We start from the raw sequence: 27,503 nt of genomic DNA, 5'->3' as shown, positions 1-27,503 counted from the left end.
AAAAACATGATCCAACAACATACTGTCTATAAGAGACTCAGCTTAGATTCAAAGACAAGCTAGGTTGAAAAATAAAGGATGTGAAAAGATATTCCATATACACACTAACCAAAAGACAGCTGGATCGGCTATATTAATATCATAAAAAATAGAGCATAAGAAAAAGTTTTTGCAATAAAGGACATTGTACAATGATAAAAGGATCAATCCATCAAGAAGATATATCAGTTATAAACACATAAGCAGAGTCTCAAAATATATGAAGCAACAACTGACAAAGGGGGGGGGATAGTTCAACAATAAAAGTTAAGACACTTACATACATCGCTTTAAATAATGGATAGAACAACTAGACAGAAATCAACAAGGAAAAAGAAGACTTGAACAATACTATAAAACAACTAGAACTAAGAGGCATATATAGAACACTCCACCCAACAACAGCAGAATACACATTCTTCTCAAGGGCACATAGAATATTCTCCAGAAATTGCCATATGGGAGGCCACAAAATAAATCTCAATACATTTTAAAAGACTGAAACCATAAAAGTATTTTCTCTGACCACAATGGAATAAAATTAGAATTCACTATAAAGCTCCTAGAAGAAAACAGGGAGAAAGTTCTTGACATTGGGTTTAGTAATTATATCTTGTCTATGACATTAAAAGCAAAAGCAACAAAAGCAAAACTACATGAGTAATCAAACTAAAAAGCTTTTGTAAAGAAAACAACAGAGTGAAAAGACAAACTGCAGAATGAGGAAAAATATTTTAAATCATATGACCAATGAGGGATTAATATCCAAAATATACAAAGAACTCCTACAACTTAGCAGCAAAACAAAAACAATGACAAAACTTGATTAAAAAATGGGGCAAGAACTTGAGTTGATATTTCTCCAAAGACATACAAGTGGTGTATGAAAAGAGGTTCAACATCACTAATCATCAAGGAAATAAAAATTAAAACCACAATAGATATCACTCACATCAGTTGGGATGGGTGTTATATTTTTAAAAAGGTAACAAGCGTTGTTGAGGATGTGGAGAATTTGGGACCCTTGTATATGCTGGTACATGTAAAATGTAAAACGGTATAGCCTCTGGAAAACAATATGGGGTTTCCTAAAAAAATTAAAATCTGAATTACCATATGATCCAGGTGTCCCACTTCAGGGTTTATATCCAAAAGTACTGAAATTAGGATCTCAACATGATATATGTTCTCCCATGTTCACTGCAACATTATTGACAATAGCTAACATACAGAAATAACTGAAATGTCCATCATGGATGAATGGATAAAGAAAATTTGATGCATGTATGTGTATATGCACACACACACAATGGATTATTATTCAGCCTTTAAAAAGAAGGAAATCCTGCCATATGTGCAACATGATAAACCTGGGAGACACTATGCAGAGTAAAATAAGACAGTCACTAGAGGACAGATACCTCCCAATGAAATACCTAAAATGGTCAGACTCCTAGAACAGAGTAGACTGGTGGTTGCCAGGGGCTGAAAAGAGGGGGAAATGGGAAGTTGCTGTTCAAAGGGTATAAAGTTTTAGTTATGCAAGATTAATAAATTCTAGAGGTTGTCAGTACAACATTATGCTGTCATTTTATTGTGTCTACCAATAGATGAAAAAAAAAATGTGGTATATGCATGCAATGGGATATTATTCAGCCTTAAAAAGGAATGCAGTACTGATTCATGCTACAACATGGATGAACATTGAGAACATTATGCTAAGTGAAAGAAGCCAGATAAAAAATGCCACATAGTGTATAGTTGCATTTAGATGATATATCCAGAATGGGCATGGGGACAGGAAGCAGATTAGTAGCTCTAAGGTGCTGGGGGAGAGGGAAATGGCCTGTGACTGTTTATTAGATATAGCATTTCTCTGTAGGATAATGAAGGTATTCTAGAATTAGGTAGTGGCAATGGTTACAAAACACTGAATGTACTAAGCACCACCGAACTGTACACTTTAAAGTGATTCCAAGGTGAATTTTATGTTATATGAATTTTACCTCAATTAAAAAAATACAAGAGTAGAGAGGAAGCATTTAATGATTCTTATTTTATGCCCAGCCTCATCCTGGGCATATTCTATCTATCTGTTTTCTCATTGATCTGTGAGTATTTTTCCACAAACAGGTCATGACTTAATTGAGGAGAATTTCCAAACTGGAATTAAAACTTTAGAATTTGTTCCTAGAATTTAAATTCCACCTCCTCCGTGAAGAATTTCCTTAACACTCCTAAGATAGAAAAAATGGCGACATTTTATGTAAGCCTTTCCCGCTTTTTTCCAGGTTCTGATATTTACTCGTATTATGCTTTGGTTTTTATTTTTACATTTGTTTTCTTTTACAATGTGATATGCTGTCTTTCTCTCTTACTGGTTCATGAGTGCCTCATGACCGGGACTTGTCCTTTGTGTTTACATTTCTATGCTCAGCACAGAGTACACGCTCAATAAAGGTTTTCACTGGCCATCTGGAATTGCATATTTGGTTCCTGTAAGTATAATACATTAATGGCTCCTAAAATAGCCATATCTGTTTGACTTGCCTGTGCAACACTCAGCATCTATTTCCCAGAATGAAACTAGGTCACATCTGGGACATGTGAACAGTTTTAAGAAAATTTCCGTCTGAAACACAAAACCCTTAAGTGTATATCAAATATAATCAAGCTGATCATGCCAAAAAATTGTAAAGGATTAAAACTTCACCTCATTATTATATTTTTGGTCTTTGCTCCTTCACTTAATAAGTTTTATAAGCAACAAAATGATTTACACATGTCGAAAATCAAAACAGGATGAAAATGGCAAAAAGAAAAGCAAAACATTTTACTTTTATGAATTTTTTTCTTTGTGAGTTCTCCCTTATGCTGTGGTTATTTTATATAAGATCTGTCTGTTTGGTTATGGGTACAACTTTTCCACAAAGGATCTAAAACATCTCTGCTCTTCTGTAAAATTGTGTGTCAAAACAGAAAAAACAAAAAACAAAAACAAAAACAATGAAGCACTTGGAATGATCTGACTTTGGTGGTTTCTAGGCACAATTTGCTGGATGACCACAAACCTCTTCTTGAGCCTGTGTTAGACACTGTGAATAATACACTTTGTGGGCACTACTTATTCTTTCTGTTTAAGTCATTCTTGAAGCTGATCCTCTTTGTGAAAAGAAGGCAAAATGCTTCCTTTCTGATGGCACATTTGAAAAGTATAAATCATTACAAAAATGGTTAGGCACATGGGAATGCTAGGCATTCCATTAATTGTGTTATGCCCTCTTACCTCCACCCTACACTCAGAATCTAAAATGGCACAAAGAAAAATCTCTTTGTCGCACCATTTCTCTTTGAATTTTATTAAAACTTGGAACAATATTTTATTTCTTCATAAGCGCTTGCATTTTGTTGTTGTTTTCTCAGGCTAAATGAGCTGATAGATCCTGATTTTTTTCTCTTCTGTTACATTCCATCTTAGGGAAAGGGGATCATCCGATGGAAAGGATTTGAGTTCCATTTCTCAAATTGTTGTGAAATCTGCTCTCCCTTACCCTGTCTCATTCCCCTTCAGATTTATCAGCACATTTGACTACCTACTATGAACAGTGCCTGGCTCTGTGGTTGGCCTGTAGTGGGGGTTCGAAAATGGGACTCTACTCTCTCCTTCTTCCATCTTGTTATAAATATTCATTGTATCACTCGAGGCTCTAGCCAGAAAAAGAGTACATACTCACATTGGATTCTGATGAGAATTTTATAAAGGGACTATTTATAGGGTTATGATGGGGTATGAGGAAACCAAGAAATGATCCCAAGGCACCAAGAAGAGCAACATTGAGAAGCTGTTACTCCCCATGCCTTAAGGAGCAAGGGGAGGCAGCAATCTTGGTGCTCTGGTAAGAGCTGGCTCTACGGAAGGCAAATGCCCATCAGGAGCTATTGTTGTAAAAGAAACAGCTTGGCATTAAGACAAGCAGGAAGAAGTTATTTCTTATTGGCTGAACAAAACAGGAGCCAGAGGGCAAGGAAGCCTGGGTGATGCAGTTTGCAGGGTCGACCTTCCAGGGCATGGAGCAGGGCAGATCAGTGAAGGGAATGGATCTAGATAACCGAAGGGAAAATAAAGAGCATGGTCACTTCATAATTAACTCAGAATAATTCATGAAGCAGTATTATTAGTGAGACTTTACAAATGAAAACATTGAGGCAGTTAAGTGTTAGTCGCTCAAAGTCACATGGCTGCTAACTGGCAGACCTAGGGTTTAAATTCACGTCTTCTAGTTCCATTTCTTTTTTTACCAAAACGTCTGTCTTGTGCTTTACTTATATGACCTGGCTTGTATTTTCCACAATGTGAATCTCGTAAATGATTATGATCTCCATTTTTAGTTTTGCTATTAGGAAATTCAGAGACAGATTTTAAGCCCTTTTAGCTTAGTGTTCAGGATTTTATGAGTTGTATTTCTTAGGGACCTTATCTTACTTTCCTTTTTGCCCTGATTTATTTATCTTTTTATATTACATATTTTCTTTCATCTCTTTTTAGAAGAGGTGCAGGATAAATGAATAAATGAGTAACTAGGTAACCTTAGGCCTTTGTTTAATTAGTCTTTTCCCTAATACAAAGCCTTAACTGTCACTGCATAGGGTCTGGTAACCCCTTTTCTCCACCCTCAAACACACAGATCCATGATTTGTCTTTAGAATTGGTTTTACCACCATGGTCTTTTTCAACAAAGTGCCCCCAGCAGCCACTACCCATAAATTAGTACTGGCAGGGGTGTAGAAACCTATTTGCTACACTTGCTATAACATAACCAGTAAACTAACTGATGATACTACAGGATTTTTAATATGGAAATGCTCTATGGAGGTAGAGACTTCCATGTTTAATAGCAGACATCCTGAGAGTGTTTTACTCAGGCTCCTTATATGTGATGAGCACCATTATATTCTGTTTCCCATACTCCATGTACTTTAGTAAAGGCAAGATGAGTAATATGTGAATGCACTCCCTCGCCAAATAATTTTTTTTCTCCAGACTTAAATTTGTGGCATTATTCCAAGGATATCTCAATAATTATTAAAAAAAAAAAAAAAAAGTGCCATGCCATTTGTTTTTATCATTCCAGATAAAGGCCTATTTCGCTTTATTAATAGAGTTAGTTCTGTTAAAGCTGTCGGGTCACAATTCCTAACATCCTGAAGCAGCACTACAACACCATTTAGGAGAGGGGAATTCATTTAAGCAATTCAAGACTTGGATTCCATTCAAGACCATTTGGTGAAAGTTCCCAAAGGATTGTTACCAAGAAGCCTTGTCCATAAGGTTATAATGACATGTAGCAGTATAATGATCAAAATATTGATAATAGCAGTCTCTTAGAGTTCTGTATTTATAGATTATATTGTTTTTTACGTACATTACCGTATAAGCTCAAAACAAATCTTTAACAGGTTTCTTTTCACACATAATCTCTCTATGTGTATGTAAATATGTAATTAAAACGAGGGTTTGGTTGTGCCGGGGAGTATCCAAACTCTCTGATCGGTGTCATTAATATGTTCTTTAACCAAATTGTTCACCTTCTTTTCTGTCATTAGAAACTTACGTGCACTGGCCTGTGAGCTTTGATAATGAGGAATGATTCAAGCTGACATCCTGAGCACTTCGCCTTTCTCTCCCAAGTTTATGAGACTTTGACATTGACACAGATGAGGTTATTTCTGTTTCAGAAACATTCTATTATTTGATATGTTTGAGAATTAAAATTAAGAACACGTTCAGGATTCTGACCCCTTTCAAAAATGGATCATCCTTGATATTGTTGTTCTTTTCCATGTTCTTTCCACTCTTCCAATTGTTTCCAAGATGAACAATGAACACTTTGGTGATGTCTTCACATTTGAAAAATTGCTTTCCCATATACCATCTCATTATATTCCCATGCCTGTATAGTAGATTTCACGATTCACGCTTTACCAATGAATATATGAATGCTCTGACATTTAGCACTAGACAAGTTTTAGGAGCATCAACTGATCCAATGGTGCCAGAGTCATTGGTGTTCATGGTTAATGATTAATTCAGAAATATTCGTTGTTTGTCCCTGTGTGTTCATCACAATACCAGACACTGTGAGGGAGATGCAGATATACAGAACACATCAGAACGTGTCTTCTCTGCTCCAGGAACAACTTAAAGGCAGCAATTTCTTCCTACCTCTAGGCCTTTCCAAGTGCTGTTTTCTATACCTAGAAGATTCTTCTTAACTTTTCTTAACTCTTCTTCATTTCTCTAAACTCCACAATAGGGAGAATCAGTGTATTCATTACTATATCTCCTGTCATAAGCACAGTGCTTTCCACATAGGAAATGCTCCATCAGTATTTGCTATATGATTGAACTTGGCATATTATCTTGTCTCTTGCTTCCCCTGTGGTAATTACAATCCCTTGCTACCCTGCTGCAATTGCAATTCATGTTTTTCTTGCTCTTGGAGTCTTTATTGTTATTTCTGTTTCTGACTTTTAAAAAAAGTCCTAAAAAGTAGGTAGTAGAGGTTGTCTTTCCCTGAGACAATTTGTATTAAAACTCTGGCTGGGTCTATTGCCACTCCAAAATAGGAAGAGTTGATCAGAGACAACACTGGGAACTAAACATAAAGCCTGATAAAATTTATCAGTTTAATAAAAAATTAATGATTTTAAAACTTTTCTTTGCACTAGAAATAATACAATCATAAATTATGTCCTGTTTGCAAGTCCAGATTTTCAGCTATGTGAATTGCTAATATTCAGCATATACTATGACAAAGTTAGAATAAAATTATTGCTTCCAAAATGAGTGAAACTCAAATTTAAAATATTTAATAGGAAGAAAGATCATAACTCCATAATAATACTGATGTTACACAGATAAAAGAAATATTATGCACATATTTAGCCCTATGAAATTTTGTCATCATCGTCATTATAACTTCCTATTCAAACATCTTTACATTTCTGGCACGAGAACAGGGCCTGGCACATAGTGTATGCCAGCAAATGTTTTCGAAATGAATGAATATATTTCCTATGACTGATATTTTATAAGAACTGAATGGTGTACAAAGTGAACAGTTTTCAAGCCATTATTCCACTTGAACTTCATAACAATCCAGGGAGTTGGGCAGAGGAATGATTACTAACTCCATCTTCAAAAGGAAAAAAGAGCACTCCAGAGGTATTCATTGATTTATCCCAGTTTACATATAGCTAGTGTATGACAAGAGTTACCTGAACCCAAGTCTCCTGACTCTAAGTCTTCATGCTCTTCTCACTTGACTTTCAAACTTAAATTTATGTATGATATAAGGCTGAGAATTCCTTAACATGTTAAATGGCATTCAACATTTTTTTTTAAATATGAAAATGAAGTTGTTCTAATTTTTTAAAAGTTAGAGAATCATTCATCTAAATAAACATAAACACCATTGAAACAAATTCAGGACCTGAAAATAATTGAACACATTGTCTTAGGACTAAAATTAGAGGAAACCACGGGGTGCGTGGGACAAAAATAACCATGCTGTTAGTGAACTGTCAGCATCTCTTAGTCCAAAGGAGTGAATAATTATCACAAGAGGAAAAGGAAAATAAAGCATAATTAAGCCATGGTTGTAATAGTGTTCCTCTAGGGATAATTATTTGTCTTTATTGCATTCTAAGAGTACTACTCTGTAAATGATATAGAAACTTTTTTTTTCATTTTTATAGTTATACTTTTCCATGCATTTTTAAACCTATGTTTTTAATTAAAAAAATTGTTTTCTTAATGTTTCAAACTTAATAAACCTTTAGATTTTATATAAGACACTACCAACATTTTTAAACAACCACTGCCTCATTATTTAACGAGAACAACAGACCATTGTTAATTCATTTGGCCCAACAATCAATAAACATCTAGTAACTGCAGTAATGAGAATTGTTCAGAGAAATCACCACCTCGAGAGCTCCATGTTACTGGAGTCCTTGGACTGAGGCTGGTAGTGGTATCAAAGAGAAAATTCTGTCAATGAATGGTAGGGTGGACTTTTTTATTTCTTTGTTAATTTTTTAAAAAAATATATTTGTCTTAATTTCAAAAAAGATCTTCAATTTTCTTATAATAAAAGTACAGTTATAATAAACGATTCTAGCATTCACTAAAGGCAACCTATCCGTAAAAGAGAAATATTTTATTAAGAATTCACAGCTGATGAAAAGACAACTGAATATATTAAATGTCGTCATGAGCTTCTTAGCAACTGAGGAAAAGAGGGAAACATTCTTAATGTTCAGTAGAGCTTGGAGTTATGTGAGGCATTCGATAGAAGTCTGTCCAGAAAATACTTTGAAATAACAAATAATGTAAATGAGAGCATACATTACAATGATAGTACATGAGTATCCCTCATGTGAATGCCTTTTATAGGTATAACCTTGGTGAAATCCCAAAACCGGAAAGATAAAGAGTGTGGTATGGACCAGAGTGATATGGCCAGATGTAAAGCTTCCTGAAGATGACTGCCGGCAGAGAAAATCTTATAGGAGGTGGGTGGGAGAGCTGAGGAAGTTGGGGAGGTACTTACTTCACATAGCCTTAAATTTCTATGTGAAGAAGGTTGCATTTCCCTCCCCTGTTTAAAACACTTCAGTGGAAATCCATTGCATTCATGGAAAAATCTGAAATCTTTACCATCTTCAAGGCCCTACATGATCTAGCCTCTGTCCATTTGCAGTTTGCATTTCCCCTGGATCACTCTGCTTCTACCATGATGTCCCTCTTCCAATTTTTCCAATGCATTGAGTTCTTCCTACTCACTGCTTCTTTGGATGCTACTCCTTCTACCTGAAATGCTCTTTCTCTGCTCTTTCTCCTAGCTAATTCCTGTTCAATTAATAGATTTGGGATTAAGTATTCCTGATGCAGAGAAGACTGCCCTGACTTCCCCCTCACACCATCTGTATTAAATCTCACCTATAAGTATTTTACATAGAATGTGGCATTTTTCTTCATGGCATTTATAACAACCTATTTGTATTTTTATTTACTTGAAGTCTTCCTATGTGCATATACATGGGTTAGTATACATATGTACCTAAATTTTCTGCCACTGACCACTGAGAGAGCCTAGAAGTACATCTAGCACCCATATCTTGGTGCTAGATGTGCTTCTAATTCTATTCTCCAATAAGGAATCAAGGCTCTTTGTAGAAAGGACTGATTCTAGGGCTGGGGCAGGAAATACATGAGATGAGCCTAGAGTATCATGTAATGACAGAAAACAACTGCTTTTAAAAATGGCAATACATGAAAAGGACACAGTAGTCAAACTGAAAAAGCTCCCCGTGGCCAAAGCTGGAATAATTTGAATAACAAAATAAATAATAATAGTACTAAATTATAGCTAAAGAAAAAAGTAAACATCTATGAATCCATTACTGATATATATGATTGAATAAGTAAGTAAACAACTGAGAGAGAAGGGACAGATGTTTCCTACAAAATCACAAAGAAATGTAGTTGTACGCTCCCTCCAGAAAGCAGTTTAATTCCTCTCCCCTTGAGTGTGGGGGAGATTTAATCACTCACTTCTAATTAATAGAATGTGAAAGCATAAAAAGTAGTAACTTTACAGTAAGGAAGCCTGACACTAAATGATTAAGGTTAACATTATCAGTGATAAATCAGGTTTATAGCATATATCCTTGACACGATGTAATGAGAAGGGCACTCCACCTTTATATTATTCATCCCCCAAAATCCATAACTCTGAGCAATTATGAGAAAACATCAGACAAACCCAAATTGAGGGATTTCCTACAAAATACCTGACCAGTAATTTTCAAGAGTGCCAAGGTCATAAAAAAACAAAGGAATTCTGAGAAATTGTCACAGACCAGAGGAGACTAGAGAGACATGATGACTAAATGCAGTGTGGTGTCCTGTGTGGGGTCCTGCAACAGAAACGTTAGTAGAAAAGCTGGTGAAGTCTATTAAAATCTGCAGTTCAATAAATAGTATTGTTCCTAATGTTAATTGCTTAGTAATGATAAATATGATAAAGCTGTGGAAGATGTTAACATTAGGGGGAACAGTAGGAAGCGAGTATGGAAACGCTATCATGTTTGTAACTGTTCTGTAAAACTACAATTATTTCAAAGTGAGAAGTTAAAAATATTTTCTTCCCCTAAACTATAACTACATTAGTAGAGATCATCTCTGTAGTGATCACTACTGTATGTACATTCTTAGAACAGGGATATATGTAGTATAAGACTTTGGGCTCTGGAGCCTGGCTGAATGTTTGATTCCTAGCTCTGCTACTTATAAACCATGTTACTAGCAAGTTTCTTAAGCACTCCATGTCTCAGTTTTCTCATCTATAAAAAATATATAAGGGAATCGTGAGACTCGGAGTGCCTAATATGTGTAAAACACAATACTACAAGATTAGTTATTACTGATACAATTCTCATTTAATATATCATTGTTGAATGAGAGAATGAATGACAGGTTTTTTGCTAAATGTGAGTCAGGATTCAATTGAAGTCAGAAAGAGGTTGAAGAAAATGTTCACAGTAATATGAATGGAATGGGGGCTCCATAAGGCACAGCAGATGGGTTGGTGTAAGGATGGCAGAAGTATAAGGATAAACTATGTGATGAAGCAAGGGGCAACACTGGTGTGGAAGTATGTCTAAGAGCCTAGTATTTTGATTAGGAGCGAAGGTTGACAAAGAAGAGCAATTAGCTTCTGCAAGGCATTTTGCCCTCAGGTAAGGTTCTCCACTCTTCCCCACTCTGCTCTGTATTTACGGGGAGGGGGCGGGGCTGACCCCTGCAGGCTGCTTTTCTCAGCCTCCACTTCAGCTGGTTTTCAGTTGAATATGGCCAGTGGGAGGCACTGGTGGGGATTGGATGGTGGGAAGAAGGGAGAAGCCAGAGATTTTCTTCCTTTCCCTCTCTGCCTTGGGTAGCTACTCAAGCAGCAGCTACATCTCTCCATGAACAGTCCTGCCAGGATCTCAGTGTTTGCCCAGGGGCCAGTAACACCACCTCTTCCTCTGTCCCTCTAGCCTAGGGTCTTAGTTGCTTCCTACCATAATTATTCTGTGGGTTGCCTCACTGTCCTCAGGCTCTTGGTTCCTCCATTACCTGTGTAACTTATTCCTGAGTTTGAAATCCCTGTTATGAATGCTCAAGTGACTTCTATTTCCTGGTTAGATTCTGACAGAAACAAAAGTCACGATAAAGTTCCTTGTTTTCCAGACAGACTGAAACTCTGGAAAAAGGGTTTTCAGTACTACCATAGGCAGAGAAACTGGTTGTTTTTCTAACTATCTGTTATATAGGCAGTGTGCTGTAACAATCCTCGGCTGCAGGGTGTGGAGACATTTAGAAGGAGGTGCTGACGACAGTCTGTTTAGGATTGCTTTCTGGATAGTCCCAAAAAGGTCTGAAAAATCTAATGGGAAGAGGAAGTTTCAGAATCCCAGTGACATAACAGCCAATGCCAGTGATGGATCCATCAGGGGTTTTTTATACATATGGCTAAAGAGCATCCTTTGCTCAGAAAAATGCCAGAATATTGGAGTCGGCGTATCCATACCATTCTGGCCCTTTTAAATCTGGCTTACTCATCCTGGAACTTCATATGAAAAGATGCTACTGGACCTAGAGGTTATTATGCTGAGTGAAATAAGTCAACAAAGAAAGATAAATACCATATGATTTCACTTACATGCAGAATCTAAGAAACAAAAAGAACAAACTAATCAAAAACAGATGAATATAGAGGACAATCTGGGGAGATTCCAGAGGGGAAGAGGGTTGGGGAACTGGGAGAATGGGGTGAAAGGTGAAAGAATTACAAATTAGTAGTTAATAGATGGTCACAGGGATGGGGAGCACGGCATAGGGAATGCAGTTAGCATTAATATAATGACTAGGGGGAGAACCAGAGGAGAGAAAGAGCAATTAGGGGGATCATTTTATAAACCTAATGTCTAACCAATGTACTATATACTTGAAACTAATAATAAAATTAAATTTAAATAAAAAGATGCTACTGTCATCAGCATTTTGTCTCCATGTTCATTTGGACCACTTCTCCCCTGAGTCATTGCTCTCTTTCTTCCTCCTTTGGGCTCCAGATCTCACAACTACTCCTCACCTAGCCCTTGGGAATAAACTGGCTTGGCAGACTACCCTATCCTTGACCTTAGTATCTCTTCTAGGACATCATTCCAGCACTTGTCTTCCAGCTTCTTGTGCCTCCACCACAGTGATGAAGGACTCTACTTTTATCCACACCCCGCTCCCCCCCCCCCCCCGCCCAGTTAGGATGTTCCTTTTAACTTTTACCCTTAAAAATAGGAACCAAATGAAAGACAGGATGGGAGCATTGATGACAAGATTGGCAGCAATAGTTAGGTTAAAATAAAGAGGAATAGGGGCAAAAAGTAAGCTAGGAAGCTAATAGATGTAATTAAAACTTTGAGAGTGGAAGAGGTAAAGATGTATGGGAAATCCAAGAGATTCATTTTAAAGGGGGATAGGTAATAGTAATAATATTTTATTATAAAGATAGACTATAGCATACAGAGTACCTAATTCATTCCTTTTACCTTAATCATATGGTTACATAAATGTCCTTCCCTACCTGAAGGACAGCAGCAGTGACAAGTAGGTCATTTTTAGGGTTGGAAGGGCTATTGCTTTTCCACAATTTCCACCAGCTTTCCACCTCAATTCTTTGATCTGGACAGTTGATAATTTCTCATTCTTATGGAAAGAACTTTGAAAAAGCAGTTCATGACAACTCTGCTATTTCACCCTCTCCACCATTTTGAGCCTCCTAAGCAATTCCTATATAAAAATTCTAGATTCTCTACTGAAAGTAATTTATGGCTATTAAATAGTATCACTACACTTAAAATGCGTACTTGATTTGAGAAAGACTAGCATTAGCTAATGGTTCTAAACAATCGGGAGTCTTATGTTGCACCCTCATGTAGGTCTCAATCACATATGCCTTCTTTACTTCACCCGTAAAAATAAGCCTGGCAGTGTCCACTTCCCCAGAGTTGGCTCTGTGATGAAGAACGATGAAACTGTCACCACAGGCTGATTCTGAGAAATTATTGGCTCAGCCTAGGTAGCAGCCTGTTTTTAACTAAAAATCAGGGAGAGAATGTATCTAAAGTGTGACATGGTGAAGAGTATGCATTTATGCACACCCAGTTTGAGTACTGGCTTCACTATTTACTCTCTCTGTGACTATTCGTAATTTGCCTAACTTCTTTGTGCTTCAGTTTGTTCATCTATAAAAATGAGGATGACAATATGTCCCTCATAGTGTTTTTTAAAAGATTAAATAATTAATACTATCTGATCTGCCATATCTGGCCATTAGTGGCTTATTGTTGGTCATGGTGCTTTTAAGTATATTTCCTGAAGGATATTATTTTTCATTCCTGTTCTACAGAGACTTCTCCCAGACACAGCAGGAGGTTATAGCCATAGATTGCAGTGGTTCTTTTTTATTGTATTTTATTTATTAAATTTATTGAGGTGACATTGGTTAATACAATTATATAGGTTTCAAGTGTACAATTCAATAATTTGTCATATGTATATCTCATTGTGTGTTCACCCAAAGTTAAATTTCCTTCTGCAATGGTTCTTAATACCAGCTGCACTTTAGAATTGCTTGGGGAGATTTTCAAACATACCAATGTCAGGCCACATCCCAGGACAATTCAGTTAGAATCTCTGGAGGTAGAACCCAAGCTTACCAGGTAATTCCAATATGCAGCTTGGCGTGAGAATCCGTAGGTTAGGGGAATTGTGGGTATGAAGTTGGATGGTGTGATGGCCCTAGTGTTGTATGACCCAAACTCTCTGATAGCATCTATCTGGTGTAAGCTGCTATTATTATTATTAGTCATTATCATTCGTACATGGACTGTCATTCTTGAAAATGAGAATTATGATTAAAGTATAGTATAAGAAACAATAGATTTTAAAACACCAAGTTAAGTTTTCATAGAAATGCAAAAGGTTATGGGGAGAGTGAAATGATAAGGAAAGGTTTAAAGGGGTAACATGTTATCTCATTCTCCATTTACAGTAATTTTTTTTTAACTACTTCCTTACCAACTCAATCACCTTGATAACAAAGTCAATATTGTATTTATTTCCTGTAGATTTTATAAGCTCCCAGAAGTTTCCTGGTAAGTCCTTGTACTAAAAAGAGCAGGTGATATCAAGGCCAAATACATGTTCCTGATATAAATAGCAGGAAGTCTATGAAGTGTTTGTTGTAAAAAGAGTAGGACTGAAGCATATGCTTGAATACATATAAGCACAATATGTTTTCCAGCACTACATAACACCTGTGTAGAACAGCTAAGCCATATGTTTCAAAAATATACTTTAAAAATTACTATGTAGATGTTAAGGAAAATGCACATTTGTTTGCTATTAATGTAATTTAACTTTACGGTTTCTTCAAATCCTTTTTAATTGTAACAAGTTTTTATCTTCTAGTATATGCCAAAACTTCTAAAACATTGGAGTTTAATAAACTAAAAATCTTAGAAGCATATTATCAAAAAGATATTAAAATTTCTATACAATATTGGAACTTAAATCAGCTCCATTTTAATGCAACATGAAATTTAGTATCGGTAACTCCATGTGTCACAAAATAGTGTTTAGTTATATTTTCCTTTAGTATTTGCTTGGTCTAAAAAAAAAAAGTGCTTTTTACTCTTTTTTAGCCAAAGACCTGACAATTTGTTAAGGTTGTGTGTGTTGTATGTATGCATGGGTGGTTTGGGTTAGAATGGGTGTGGGGAGGGGAGGAGAGGATGGGCTGTCAGGCTGTTGTAGAATATATAATAGAGAGGCAGAAGACTTCAAAGTTAGAATAAATTGAAATGCTGAATTTAAAAATATCATAAAGAAATACAGGATTGTATTACTAGTTAGGATTTGACACTTGCTATCCCACTGGTTTGATCTATGGTACTTCTAGAGCTCCAATTTAACTCAAAGACTTCTTGTAATATACTTCTAAATAGAGGTCTTCTTGAGCTTTTTTAATGTCTAGTTTAGACACTGATAATTAGTAACATTCATTTGTGAGACAATATTTCAGACAGAGGTGAATATAGTATATTGATATAGTTGTGTATAGCATGTTGTTTCTATAAGTAGGTAAAACAACCAAATTTCATTTAGCAGTCATTAATTTGCTGAATAAGCCTCCTATTCACAGATAACATGAAAGAAACATTCATATAACTCAGATCAAAACATTATAAACTTTTGGTTAGTTAGAATCCAAATTACTGTGGTGGTTCTATACGACTGCAATAAAATGCTCTGTACAAAAACTTCTCTGATAGGTTAAGTCTGGGAGATGCTTTACAACTCATCTCTCTAGGAGAGTCACAAAGTAATAAAAGTGGAGTCAAAAGCCAGCTGGCTGAGGCCCAGGGAATAGAAAATTAAAAAGGGCTTGGATCTTTGATGGAACTGTTGAATACACAAGTCAACTTTATGACTGCTTGTCTCTGTATTTCTTAATAAGGAAATAAATATCATATAAGCCACTAGGAAATGGATTATTATTACTTACAGCTAAAACCATCCTAACTGATAAACAATCTCTCAGAAAGCTCTAGAATTGAGTAAGAGAGTTTGCTGATTTATGTGAGATGAAATGTTTAACCCACACTAGTGGAGAAGGGAAGCAATATGGGTTGTTCAAGGCTGAGATGAAGGAGATTAATTAATTTAGGTACAAGTCTTACCTCAAACAAGACTGAGCCTGCTGTTGTGATCATGGCAAACTTAGCCTCAAATCGGTTATCATGAGGAATATCAGTAAGGATTGGGAAGATGAGGCCGAGTAAGGAACACCCTTAAAATCTCAGTATTTTTGCACAATACAGGTTTATATCTCACTCAGCCTACTTGTTCATTGTGGGTTGGTTGGGGGCTCTGCTCTGAGTCATCTTCATTCTGGAACACCGGCTGAGAGAGAATCCTCATCTGGAACATTGCTGGTTGTTGTGTAGGAGAAAAGAAAGCTTTGGGGATTCTCACACTGACGATCAAAGACTTGGTCTAGAAATAATCATTTCTTACAGCTCATTAAACAGAACAATTCATAAGAGCCCACTCAACCACAAGGGGGCCAGGAATAGAAAGTACTCCAAGAACACCTTCAATGGCTATCACTTACATCAGTGTAGTTAGCATAGCGATGGAAGTTTCTAGCCAGAAAGTATGCTTGAGTGCCTTAGATTCTCTCTGGGGGGTATGTTTCGGCAAAAGCAAGGTTCAGGTTGGTGACTGGAAAATTACAGAGAACTGGATTTGGCTCTAGAAGAGGGGGTAAGCACCAGATAATGGATCAGGTTCCATCCAGGTAGCCTAAAATTCAGGACAGGCCTCTGGCGGTAGGAGGGAAACTGAAGGGCAAATCAGACATCTCCAGCTGCTGTTTGCTGAGTGCAGGTAGGTAAGCCTCCCATATGGTTTAACTTGAGATAGGGTTTTCTGGGGCCGGGTGGGATGAGAGAGATGATTTACAAATCAGAGTCACAGGAAGGAGAATTTAACCAACTATGGTTGAAGGAGAGCTAAGGTTCTACCTAGGGAGTCAGTTTCAGAAGCCAAATTTGAAGTAAGTAGTGAGGCCATGAATAAGAGAATAAGTAAACAAAGCCTGAGATCAGGAGAAATACAGGTGGCATGAAATGTAAAGCACAGACTTTACTAAATGGCTTGGAATAATGCAGTGAACCATGCGAGAGGACTCAACATTTCTTTGTGCCCATCAGGATAATTGCACAATTGCAAAGGTCATGCCAGATTGGACAAATGTGTTGTATTTTAAGGAAGAAGCCTGTGATTTAGTGAGTTCCTGGTGCCTAGGAGCTAATGACAGAAAGATGAATTCTAGAGTCACTGGCTGGCGAAGAATTGTGCCTGGTCTAAACTGTTTATATATGGCCTGCCTCAGCCTTGCTTACCCCAGGGAGGGAACAGAGTTGAATCTTCAGGTGAAAGACCTTCAGAACCTACAGTTTAGCAGAGTTGTACACGTTTTAGCTTTCATCATTTCCAGACGAGTCTTTCCTGACAGACTTATTACTGGCATCCTCAGACCCCTTGTGGCACCTACCAACTGAGTGCTGATAAACCTTTTACATAGTTTATTACCATATTGGGCACCTAGCTGGAGATTTCTATGGTTGTTAAATCTCTTTCTACATATGTCCCCTCTCTCCTCAACTAGATGTTGGCCCTATTGTGTCAACAGGAACTATTCCAGCACTCTTGACACATTAAGAGCCCAATGATGGTTGGTTGTCATTGACAACGAACACAGAAGTTTTACCTATGGAAACTGGATATGAAGTTGTCCAACTTGACTGGAAGCAATGCTTCTAGAAATTCTGTAATGTAAAAACGGATTAGTTTAGGAGAAAAACCAATTTACCTGTTACACTTCTATTTTATACCAGGCACTGTGCCAGGCACTTTGAAACATCCCATTTATTTTTCACATTGGCCATGAGGCAGATTTTCTTTTCTCTCACTTTCTAGATAAGGAACAGACACTCAAAGGCTAACTAGCTTGCAAGAGTTCATAACTGTGCTGATTAGTAAGCAGTGAAGCTGTGAGCTGAAGGCAGGACCTAGTGACTCCATAGCTCAAGGCTTTCTCACTTTACCACTCTGCTTGCCAATAGAAATAACACAGTACTCTGATGAATCAACGAGCATCAGAAGAAGCCTCCTAGATATTTATGCATCTGCTAGAGAGGGGTACCATGGAGGAGAGAGCAATTAGCAAACTAATGAGTCATCTTCTGTTACACAAATAAGCTAACTGAATTTATTTAGCAAGAAGCAACAGAGTGGTCCTGCCTCCGTGTTGTGTCCCAGTTACACTATTGTGGGCCATTTACTTAAACTCATGGATCCATGGTTTTGGTGTCTGTGAAATGCAATTCCAACCCTTGTCAGGCCTACTTCACCAATTTATTATCAGGAACAGCTGAGATAATGCATGTACAATCACTATGGAAACTGTAAAGAAGTTTTCAAATGGAAGGCATCATTACTGACTGCCTAAATACCAGAGATTAATAAATAAAACATTTTTCATTTCATATGTATTAAAAATATACATCAGGGAGCCAAGCTCGCCCTATATTTTAATAAGAAAAATATTTTTAATCAAGACTTCAGGCGTGACTTAAGCAAATGAAAATTAGGTCTTTAGAAGCATTTATTCTAATATGTGATTTTAAATGATTTTCAGTGTGGATGGATGGAAACTGATCATAAGATTAATGGGTGAATTAATGATAAATTGAGAAATCTGAATTTATTAGCAGTAATCTTTGTTTTTATTTATTTTTGTTTTACTAACTTTATATAATTATCAAATGTCCATAAGTACTACAAAAACATCCTTTTTAAAAATGTACTTTTTTCTTTTTAGGTTCTCCCTCTAGAAATTGGAAAAGGAAAAAAAAGTTGTTTATATTCAAGACCTCCTCCTATTACTGTCAATAGATGTTCAGTGCATTTATGGAGACACTATAGTACAAAGATTCTTCTGTAATTCATCAGAAGGCCCATCTTAAGTATAATTACATTACACAGCTCTGCTCGGTCATTAGCTTCTTGTTTAGTGACAATTTCCTTCATTTTAAACCCTTTGACGGTAATTATTTGTAACTATGCCCTTGGATTCTGAAAGCGTGTGCCCTGTAGCCCAACGAACAATAGGCATTTCTGGACTACAACTCAGTTAGTTTCTCATAAGAGATCATTCGCAAAAGGTTTCTGAGCTTGAGCTAGAACCCCAAATAAGGCGTGTGATTATGCATTTGTATACGTACCTGTGTGTGTGTGCAATAAAAAACTAAAAGCAAGTTGTTAGGTATAAAGCATAATTTTTTAACCCTTAATGATCATGTCACATTTTAAAGTTTTATATGTTGCTTAAATTAAGGCACATTAACACGTATGACAGACTGACTTGAAAAGTGAGGTATTTTTGAGATATTTTTAGTTCTACCAGTCTTCTATGTGTAGAAAATGTCTTATGTTTGTATAATTATTTTTTGAGCTCCCACGGATGCCAGGAACTGTTGAGGTGCAAAGAACACAGGCCCTAAGATGGTCAGTGCCCTACAAGAGCTCACAGGCCAAGGTTGGGGGATAAATAAGTAAACGGGAGAGACCTGGTTATATTCAGACCTGTCAGAGAGGATGCGTTAACCTTAATGTTCCTGCTTGCTACCCTTACCTGCCAATTTGCCACTTCCTCAAAGCTGGATGTGTCCAGGGATGTCCCACAGAGCTTTTACTGCTCCTCTTGGAAGTTACACTCCTTTGCCCCTCACTCCTTAATGCAACTGGCAAGAACATAGACTGTGCTCTGCACATAAAGACCTATCTCCCAGTCTGAGTCTTCCCACAGGTGGGAATCCCTTCTAGGTGACTCATTTGGAGTCCAGCAAACTCTGACACTGGGTCCTGTAGTTTACGGCAGCTCTGCAACATGTCATTCTGTCATCCTTGTCTTTTCTTCCCCACTTCCCTCTCTCATCTTTTATTATCTTCAGCTCTTCTGAAAGCTACATTTATGTTCTTCACACATGGGAAGTATTTTTCATCAAAACTAAAAACTTTAATGTGTTCCTTGGCAAAATGCTTTGCTAAGCAAGGCTGGCTTCAACTTTAAAGAAAAGTAGGCAACAAAAAAAAAATCCCACAAACCACTCTGGACACACTGTAATTCTTATTCGTAAAAGCTAAATATACTTATACTTTACATGTGTGCATTAAATAATAAAGTTTCCTTTCCCAGTGCAAGAAGGTGAGCACTGGAGTCAGTAAAATTTTTATCGAGCTACACATGGTTATAAAAATCCATAGAGACATTTACATTTTCCTAAAGTACTGGCTTTATAGTAGGAACCAGAATTACTTTCTTAGGCATTAACCCTCTAGCCAGGTGGTACAAAGAGAACACTGTAGAAAAAAATATTTGTGTAGTGCCTATTATCAGCAAGGCATTGTGCTAAGGCTTTTACCTACAGTTCTTTCCATGAAACTCTACCACTAACCTTAGGGGGAAGATAGCAGGATATCCCATTGACATAGGGGGATTCTCAGGCCTAGGGGTTTAGTATCTTGCTCGAGGTCTTTCAGCCCTTCTTCCAGGCTGCTTCTGACTGTTGAGATGCCAGAAGATTTCCAGAGTTCCCATGTTCTTTGTACATGTTTTCCTTTTTCTGTAAGGTGGAGAGAACCCTAAGTGAGGTTTGGTTTGGATATGAGTTGCCTGAGAGAGTGGCCAGCATCCAGGGCTGATCATCCACAGCATGAGCACTCTAACTAAAGAGTGGTTGGTGGGACACATTCCTCTCTGTTAAAATGGGGCAACTCCCAAAGCTTTGAACCCAGACAGATCTGGATTGGAATCCTGTCTCTACCATCACCTGAGAGACTCTGGGAAGGTTGTTTATCTTTTGTGTCTCAGCTTTCCCAACTGGAACATGCAGGTTAACAGTGCTCTCAGTTCTGTAGTGGGGACTGGAGAGAAAGAACATACTGGAAGGACTTGGAAAATGGTAATTATTCATTCTCATACCTCTGTGTACTCAGCTTTGCACAACTACTGCATTCACCACTGCTTTGCATGAGCAGACCCAGGCCTGCCTCAGGTTCTGAGTCAGTGCTGATCAGCGTTAGCGCCTTAAGCCTGTCTGACCATCCTGACATCTTGCCTAGATCACGCTTTACCTGATTTCTCCTTTGAGGTGCTCAATCCTTCTTATCCCGAGACCAAGCTCTGGCTGGGGTGCAGGTGAACAAATTAGGCTTCCTCCTGCTGCTATGTCTAGTGGATTGGACACCACATCCACCTTCACCCTAGACCATGCCCAGCCCAAGATCTCTGTATCCTTTGTATATTGTTGAATACTATTGTAGAGGTGGCCTTTGTAACTGGGTGTGGTCATCCTACTCAGTAATTTTTATTGTAATTATTCTGAGCATCTTCTAAGTATCAGGCCATGCAAAAAGATAAGCATGGTCCAGACAGCTGAGCTAAGTGCTTAAATATACTATCTCATTTAATCCTCATTAGACTCTTATAAAGTAGGTGCTATTAATAATCCGCATTGTCAAAATGAGGAAACTGAGGCTTAGGAAGATTAAGAACCTTTCTCTAAGTCACATAGGTAGGAAGAAGTAAAGCCAGGACTCACGGCCTTTACACCATATTGCTTTTCTTCCCTCCTGTCAACCCTTCACTGCTTCTTCCTTTTCCGACTGCTCGATGTGCTCCACGGCAGCAGGTGCCTCCTTTTAGGTGTGCTGTGATCGATTTGCTTGTCTCCATTTCTCATTAGACTGGGAGCTCCCTGAGGGCAGAGACCATGTTTTATTTATCCCTGTACCCCAGTGCTCAGCACAATACCTGGCACAGAATAAGGTTTCCAAAAGATGTTTGTTGACTGGGATGTATTGGCTTTTTCTTTTCTACCTGCTGACTTATGTTGCTGAAGTCCCATACATCCTCTACCCAAACTCCTCTGAGCAATGACAGACTTAGAATCAACATTAGCAGTTACTCTTGGGTCTGAAATGGTGTGTGAGTGTGTATATGTACATATGTGCCTGTCTGTGTGTGTTTATTTGTACGTTATGGTAAAAGCTAAAGCAACTTTTTTTCCAAACACCTGTCTGTATCAAACGCTTTTAGCCATCATGTTTCGTTAGTTTCCTTTGATCTGGAAACTTTCCATAGCCTTGCTTTTTATGACATAGACATTTTTGAAGAATATATAATTCATTAAAAAAAAAAAAAAAAAAAAACAGAATGCTGCCCATTTTGAGTTTGTCTGATGTTTCTTTAGCTTAGATTCAGGTTATATATCCCCAGCCAGAACGATGCTGTGTCCTTCTCAGGCTATCACATCTGGAGGCACGGGATGGCCATCTGCCCAGCTGAAGTTAATTTCGATCACCCAAGAAGGTGTCCTATTTCTTCCCTGTATAGTTAACATTCTTTTTCCTCTTATAACTAAGAAACATTTTAAGAACATGCATGCATACATCCTATTACTCATCAAAATTCCCTCTTGGATCCATTGGTGATTCCTGCCTGTACCTATCTTTAATATGATGACTGCGAGATGACAATTTTGCAATTAAATGCAATATCTGATTCTTGTCTATATCCTATACAAGAAGAAAAAAAAAAAACACCATTAAGGATGTTATTGAGTTAATGACAAAACTGGAATATGAATGGCAGATTAAATAAAAGTGCTATATAAAAGTTAAGTCTACTGAAATTTACCCTCAAATGACTCATAAAAATTTTGTGTGTATATACTTACATACACATGGAGAATGTACAAATACAATAAAGCAAATGGGTGAATGCTAAAAGGTAAAAGTTAGGTACTTGAGTGTTCTTGGTATAATTCCTATTCTTGTATCTTTTCTGTAAGTTTGAAAGTATTTTCAAATGAAAAGCTAACAACAAGTTTTCAGTCCCTATAGAATAAACATTAGATGTCTTACCTAATACACTGTAAGCTTTTCATTTAATGGATGACCTTGAATCAATTAACAAATATAAGTTTCCCCTGGACTGAATGATCCCCAAGGTCAAGTCCCATCAGAGATCCTATGTAAGATGTCTGTCTCCATGATAGCGCCTGTGGAAACTGCCATCTGATGGCTTTTAGCCATCATGTTTCATTATTTTGAAATGGTAGTATTTCCAAATGGAGGCCTCTAGTTATGGTTACACATGTATTTGTTTCTTTATTAAAAGACAATACAGAAATGCTAAAGTGATACCTAAAGGGTCTTGACTATAAGATGAAATGACAGAGTCCCTGATGCAATGATACAGAACCTTCTGGCATTGGCACCTGTAAGCTTTGTCAGTCCCCTTTCATGATTGCTGCATACTCCTTCTGGTGTTCAACTAGCTTCAGGAATACTTGATATTTCTTGTCATAATACCTGTGGGAGACAAATGAATACACTGAATGATCGCAGACAAACTGTTATGCAGCTTCCCCTTACGTTTAGAATGGCAATATGGTTTTGCACATACACCCCCATATTTTGAATGCTTACAGCATCCTGAGCAACGGATATTATTATCTCTATTGCCTCTAACTTACATGGGGTGTTATTAGCTTTATTTTAGAAGTAAAGACATTTGCTTGGAGAGGCATATCTAAAATAGAGTAGCTAAAAATTGGCAGGGCTGACATTCAAACTCAGGTCTGTCTGAACTCAAAGACTTCACTGTAATTTACTAAAAGGCTCAGGTTTAACACAGGGCCTTTCACATCCCCAGCTTCAATAAACATTTATATATATGACTAGCCGCAGGTTTGACGACTGGTTTAAAACCACAGCCTGACCAGGGACAAGACTAAACATTTAATTACCCTTTGCGGATTCCACACCTACATTTCCTTTGCAGACTGCTTTATTTGGGAATAAAACCCCATGAAAACGTGACTAATGCCGTTCCTACAGCTGTGCCCTGCCTTCCAGGCATCCCAAGTGGACCCTGCCCTCCCTGTACATTCCAGCTGATTCTTCAGGGGAGAACTGTTAGAACTTGGTGTTGGCCATGAGTCAGATGACAGAGAGGCCCAATCCTGAAAGAGATGAGTAGCTAAGACAAATTATACTTGAAGACTTGTGACTTTGTCCTTACTCCTCTTGCTTGGGAGGAGCTGACATGGGGTGAGGGGTTGATGAGGCCCAGTTAGCATGTCTCGATAGATTTTATGGTGCTCTGAAAGGAAGTCCTCATGAGGGAGCTTTGGTACAAAGCTTGTGATTTGGGGGAGAGAGATTGCAAGAATAACCTTAGAACTTCTACTTATAAATATGCAGAGCTAAATAGATTAATAACTTTCCCCCATCCCCCAAGCATTTCTTTCTTAAGCATTATGGTAACTCAAGATCTGTGATGGGGCCAAACACAGCTTTGAAAGGTAGACTCTGAAGCCTGGGTTTGAATTGCAGCTTGGCCCATTACTGGCTGTGTGACCTTGGATATGTTGCTTAATCTGTGCTTAAATGTCCCCATTTGTAAATGGGAATAATTATAGGATCTACCTGGAGAGCTGTTGTGTGAATTAATCCAGGTCATCTATGAAAGGCACTTAGAACACTACCTGGTTCACAGTAACTGATATCAGTGCTAGTTATAACTACTTAAAAAAATTAATATTCCAACATCATTAATCTAGCTATATGTGGGTTCTACTTAAACTCACTCAGTGAGTTTATTAATTATAGAATGATTTGGGGAACAGCAATTTTCCCTTTTTAATGATATGCTGACAGTTTAACATTAAGCAATTCTTTCATTCTATGAGGTGGACTTCCTAACTTCGGAATCTCAAAACTGCTAGAAAGGAACTTGGGTCCCTTCTCATATACTTGAAGATTTCCAATTTTAATACTGACAATTTTTTGTTGGCCTTATTCTTTGTACAGCAGGGAAGCATTGGCTATGCAAGCAGTGAGACCCAGGTGACTTTGGGCAACTTCTTTAAATGGTCTGAACCTCAGTTTCCCTGCTAGAAGAGAGTGATAACAGTACCTATGCCACAGAGTGACTGGATTTTAAACAAGAAAATGAACATAATATACTCTCTGAGCTGTCAAGTGCTAACTAATGTTCTTATATGCTTCTATTATCTTGGATGCCCAGAAATTGATATTTTTTCCTTTTTTTCACACACAGAAAACTGAGGTCTAAATCACTTTTCCCCCCTGTGCTTTATAGTTTTCAATTTTTTATTGTGGTAGAATATACATAACCCAACATTTGCCATTTGAACCGTTTTTAAGTATACAATTTAGTGGCATTAAGTACATTCACACTGTTGTGCAACTGTCAGCAGCATCCATCTGCAGAATTCTTTCCATCTTGCAAGACTGAAGCTCTATACCCATTAAATAATAACTCCCCACTCTCCCAAGCCCCTGGTAATTACTATTCTTCCTGTCTCTACGATTTTGATTACTCTAAGTACCTATGTAAATGGAATCATACAATATTTCTCTTTGTGACTGGCTAATTGCATTTTGAATAATGTACGGTTCATCCGTGTTATAGAATATGTCAGAATATCCTTCCTTTATAAGAGTGAATAATTACATTGTACATATGAAATATACCACATATTGTTTATCTATTCATCCACCGATGGACACTTGGGTTACTTCTATGTCTTAGCTAATGTGGAAAATGCTGCTACAAACAGGGGCGTACAAATATCCCCTTGAGCCTCTACTTTCAGTTCTTTCGGGTATATACCCAGAAGTGGAATTTCTGGATCATATGGTAATTCTGTTTTTAATTTTTGAGAAACCACCATACTGTTTTCTACACATTCCCACCAAGAGTGTGCAAGGGTTCTAATTTTCCAAGTGCTTGTCAACACTTGATGTGTATGTAAATATATATGTATAGTAGCCACCCTAATGGGTGCGAGGTGATATCTCTTTATAGTTATGATTTGCATTTCCCTAATGACTAGTGATGTAGAACATCTTTTCATGTGTTCATTGGCTATTTATAATCTTCTTTGGAGAAATGTCTCTTCAAGTCGTTTGCCTATTTTTGATTCGAGTTGTTCTGTTGCTGAGTTTTAGGAGTTCTCTATATTCTGGATTAATCATTTATCAGATAAATGATATGCAAGTATTTTCTCCCATTCTGTGGGATGCCTTTTTTTCTGCTGATAATAACTTTTTGATGCACAAAATTTTCTATGGCACTTTTAAGTGACTGCTCTAAGACCACAGATAAATTCAGTCGGGGAATAAGGGTAAGATTTAGGATCCTCCTACAAAGTCACTAGATTATGCTTTCTGTGATCTGGAATTATAAATCAACCAAATCCCTTCTCTTCCAAATTCTCCCTCCACACAGTTGCCCCTCTGTGGTACAGACCTAAGTAAATGTTCTGTACAGTTTATAATGTGATTTGAGACGAGATGTGAGAGTAGCTCAGAGGGAAACTGGCTCCCTTTCTACTTGCAAATCTTCAGGCAGCCTGCAGATGGTGATAGAGCATTGTGTGTGCCTCTCCCCCAGAGGAGGGCTCTCAGATGACAGCAAGAAGCTATGGATTCTTTGCAATAAGAACACATGGATTCACTGAAAGAATTTAAAAGCAGACTTCTCTCAAAAGTCTTGGGAGGGTCAACAAAGAGACAGGGCGGGTGAAGGGGGTAGAATGATGTTTCTAATTTCAACAAAAGAGGGATGCTGCTAGCCCATGGCTTCCTCTGCATAGAGAACTCAGATCTCACAGGGTTCCTAAGTCAAGCTCCCCCGTGTAAGGGCCTTGTATTTAGAGAGGGGATTGTATTCAGAGGTTAACAGTCCAATACCATTTGGAGACATTCTTTAAAAAAAATAAAAAGAAATTGGATGGCTTTTTCTGTGGTTATTTCTAACTCTGTTAAATACTGATTGCACTTTGGTGGGATCAGCATCTCCGACCATCCATTATACAAGGTAGAATCTGCTTTTATGTCTTAACCTCAAATACTTTCCTAAAATTATAAAAGGCCCAACTGTTCCTTCATCTTTAAACTTACTATCAGTGATTTAATACAGATCTTTTTCATCTCTCATCTAGATGACTGAAAAAGCCTTCTATCTCATCTCTCTGCTTCTACCCTTAGGCTCTCTAATTCATCCCGTAAGAGGGATCTTTGTAAAACTCGCATCTGACCAGGTCCCACCACTGCCAGAAATTCAGTATCTCCATTCTGCCTGTAGGATGGAGTGTGAAGTCTTTAGCATGGCCTCAAACTCCTATGGGATGACCTCGTATTCCTCCACACCCAGTTTCACTTCCTGCCATTCCCCATTTCTTGCTTTGTATTGCAGAATTGTGAGTTGTTTATAGTTAAATGAGCATATCATGCTTTTCTCACCTGTATAACGGCATATGTTATTCCCTCTACTGAGTATTTCCTTCCTTATCTTGTCCTATCTCATGACAACTTTTTTAAAGCATTTAAAGTCAGCTAGACTTGAAACTTCTCAAAAGCTTTCCCTCGTCCCTGCAGATCACATTCCTTTCTTCCTTGGGCTAGTCTGTCACCTGGTCATATTTCTATTGTAGAACTTATCCTTTGTTCTGAAATGATCTTTGTGCATAAATAAGACTGTATCTTATTCTCCTCTAAATCCTGCCTAGAGGCTAATGAGTATAATGCCTTGAATACAGCAGGAGTTCAACATACTAGTGTTTTGTGACATGGAGTTAAATACTGATCGAGGTCATGATATAGCCCTCATTGCCAAGTACTGCAAAGG

General features: G+C 37.6%; 1 protein-coding gene across 14 annotated transcripts in view; it reads right to left on the bottom strand.

The window, feature by feature from the left end:
* Positions 1 to 27,503, bottom strand: part of FGGY (FGGY carbohydrate kinase domain containing) — a 401,184-nt gene that overhangs the window by 11,451 nt on the left and 362,230 nt on the right. For 8 of the 14 annotated variants that reach the window (XM_016159901.2, XM_016159905.2, XM_016159899.2 and 5 more), the window contains one exon: positions 21,382 to 23,155. In XM_016159901.2, coding sequence (XP_016015387.1) covers positions 23,074 to 23,155 — 82 coding nt within the window. In that variant the 3' untranslated portion in view covers positions 21,382 to 23,073. Of the gene's footprint in view, positions 1 to 21,381; positions 23,156 to 27,503 lie in introns of those variants that run through there. The other 6 variants (XR_001598826.2, XM_016159900.2, XM_016159903.2 and 3 more) reach the window with 6 other exon arrangements.

This window comes from Rousettus aegyptiacus, unplaced genomic scaffold, assembly GCF_014176215.1.
Source record: "Rousettus aegyptiacus isolate mRouAeg1 unplaced genomic scaffold, mRouAeg1.p scaffold_m13_p_1, whole genome shotgun sequence".
NCBI lineage: Eukaryota > Metazoa > Chordata > Mammalia > Chiroptera > Pteropodidae > Rousettus > Rousettus aegyptiacus.
The sequence above is the reverse complement of the archived record's forward strand: the minus strand, read 5'-3'. Positions and strand labels throughout refer to the sequence as shown.